Source organism: Penaeus vannamei, chromosome 11, assembly GCF_042767895.1.
Source record: "Penaeus vannamei isolate JL-2024 chromosome 11, ASM4276789v1, whole genome shotgun sequence".
Lineage (NCBI taxonomy): Eukaryota > Metazoa > Arthropoda > Malacostraca > Decapoda > Penaeidae > Penaeus > Penaeus vannamei.
The window spans coordinates 13,494,174-13,496,673 of record NC_091559.1 but is presented as its reverse complement, the minus strand read 5'-3'; the positions used below and the strand labels follow the sequence as shown (position 1 = coordinate 13,496,673).

The window sequence follows — 2,500 nt, the reverse complement described above, 5'->3', positions numbered from 1 at the left end:
CGCGCCCCTGGAAGGTAAGCCTCGACGCTGCCGACGCCCGCGACGCCTCTGGGGCGCCGTCGGCAGGAGGAAAAACTTTTCTCTTTGCTGCTCTGGGCGGGTGTCCTGTTCGCACGGGGAGGGGTGGAGGGAAGGAACCAAGGAGGGAAGGAAAGAAAGAAAAAAAGGAAGAAAGAAAGGAGGGAGGGAGAGAGGGAGGAAGGAAAAGAGGAAAGAAAGGTAGAAGGGAGGAAAGAAAGAAGGAAAGGAGGGAGATAGGAAGGAAGGAAGGGATGAATGGAAGGAAGGAAGGGAGGAAAGGAAGACAGAAGGGAGGAAAGGAAGAAAGAAAGGAGGGAGTGAAGAAAGAATTATGGGACGAATGGAAGGAAGGAAAAAAGAAAGACAGAAAGAAAGAAGGGAGGGAGGGAGAGAGGAATGAAAGAAGGGAATAGAAAAGGGAAGAAGGGGGCAGGAAAGGAAAGAGAAAAGAAGGGAGAAAGGAGATGAACTGGTGAACAGGACTTAGACAAGCGAGTAGACAGCAGAATGACAGGGAGACAGAAAACAGGTCATTGCAACGAATACGGAAAAGATGTGAACAGAGGTGAATAAATTACATATCGTCATTAGAATTACATAACATTTCTAAATTAGATACATTGAAATGAGTTTTACATTTCATTTTTGTGAGGCTATTAGCACACAGGTATACAGATGGCAGACAGAAATGTAGATGACAGACAGACAGGAAGACAATTGGCAGACAGAAATGTGGATGACATACAGGTAGGTAGACAGGTGCGAGACAGAAATATAGTTGACAGACAGACAGGCAGATGCCGAGCAATCAGATTGACAGGTCGACGTAAAATAAATGCACAGACATCCATCAGCTGAATGTTTAGAGTAAGAACAACAGATAGATAGACTAAATAGAGAAGAAGGAAGACATTAAAAAAACGGTAAACAGTTAGTCAATTGGCAGGTAACAAGATCACACAGACAGACAAGTAGACAGATACAGGCAGACAGACAAGCAGATAAACAGATAGACAGACAAACAAGCAGACACACGCATACAAACACAAACGCAGAAAACAGGCAAACATTAACACAAACAGCCAAGAGAGTACGATTCTAACCGTATGGGAAAACCCTTTCATATAGAGCCAGGCATTGCTAGTGGAACAGCTCTATCACGTGCTTTTGGTTAATAGTAAGGTAGGGAATTAAAGAATTATACAGTTAATTAAAATCCCCAAGGAAGAGAACCTTAATTACTTGATGGTGTTTAGATAATGAGTAAAGAACGGTATGTTAATTAAGAAGAGCGGGTGTTTTAAAAAAAGGGGTACTTTAATTTCAGAAGCGAAAGAGGGACAACAGCAACCACAAAAGCAACAATAACAACATTAAAAATTCCAGATGAAAGGAAAGATTCTACTAAATAAGAGCTCGCGATGCCAATCTTGTAAATATTGTTGTAGGTACGTGGAATTCAGACCATATATCATCACCATTGTCATCCAAAGACTTTTATTTTGGGCTTATTTATTATTATGCGGGTGAACGTATTCCAAGGAAGAATGGGGAGGTTTAGAGCAGATTAAAAGCACGAATATTGATTGCAAGGTTTTTTTTCTCTCCTCGCGCGTTACTATGGCGAGGTAATGAAGTTAGTAATATGGTAAAGTTATTTTTTTTCTCTCTCGTGTGGTATTCCGATGTTATTCTTATTTTTAGGAAAATAAATCCACGAAATCATTGTTTGATGGTTGTTAATGCAGTTAATAGTAAACAAATTGTCCTTTCCCAGTTCAGAAAGCTTCTATATTTATAGTAAATCTGACCTGAGAATATGTTCCCATGCTGGATTTTGTGACAAAGGCTTACTCAAGTGTTCTTTGGAACATTTAGAGAGCATTAGATTTGCTCTTATCTCGGGGATTAGAATAACGTACACAATATAGCCTGGATTAGAATACTGCAGGGTTGTTGTTGGGATAAGTTTGTGGTTATTCATGTCGCCACGGTGAACAAGGAACACTTTGGGAACAAAATCTTGGAGTGTGTTAAAGTTAAGTTGATCTTTATCTAAACAGTTTTCGTGACTGACAACAAAGTTTTATTTTTTTTTCTCTTTATTATTACGTTCTTTTTCTGTACTGTTTACTTTTTTTCGTTTTCGTTTTCTTCCTTGTGTCCGTGTGGTAGCTGGACCACACAGGTAATCTCTGCGGATACGTATTAAATCATGAGAGATGTATTCTAGACTCATATTTATACCTCAGAAATCTGCCCTAACACATATAACCTTTTCTGTCTGCTATTTTATTTGGGGGACACGAAATCCAATTTTGTGCCAGCGAGAGTCTGACTTAGTTGCTAGGTGTAGCGCCATACCTTTTCTGTGTCTCCTCCGTCTTTACCCTATTTTAAAGGCTATTCTTGTTTAATAGCTAAAAGCTTTTTCATACTGGAAGGGAGGGGACTACAATAAACTTCTAGTTAGGAAGGG

At 40.0% G+C, this 2,500-nt stretch overlaps 1 protein-coding gene across 1 annotated transcript in view; it reads left to right on the top strand.

The window, feature by feature from the left end:
- Nucleotides 1-2,500, top strand: part of LOC113809651 (nucleolar protein 4) — a gene marked incomplete at its 5' end in the record, with an annotated part of 215,817 nt that overhangs the window by 168,417 nt on the left and 44,900 nt on the right. The window contains 1 exon segment of the mRNA XM_070127019.1: nucleotides 1-14. This exon segment is cut by the window's left edge and continues 494 nt beyond it. Within this exon segment, the coding sequence (XP_069983120.1) occupies nucleotides 1-14 (14 nt within the window).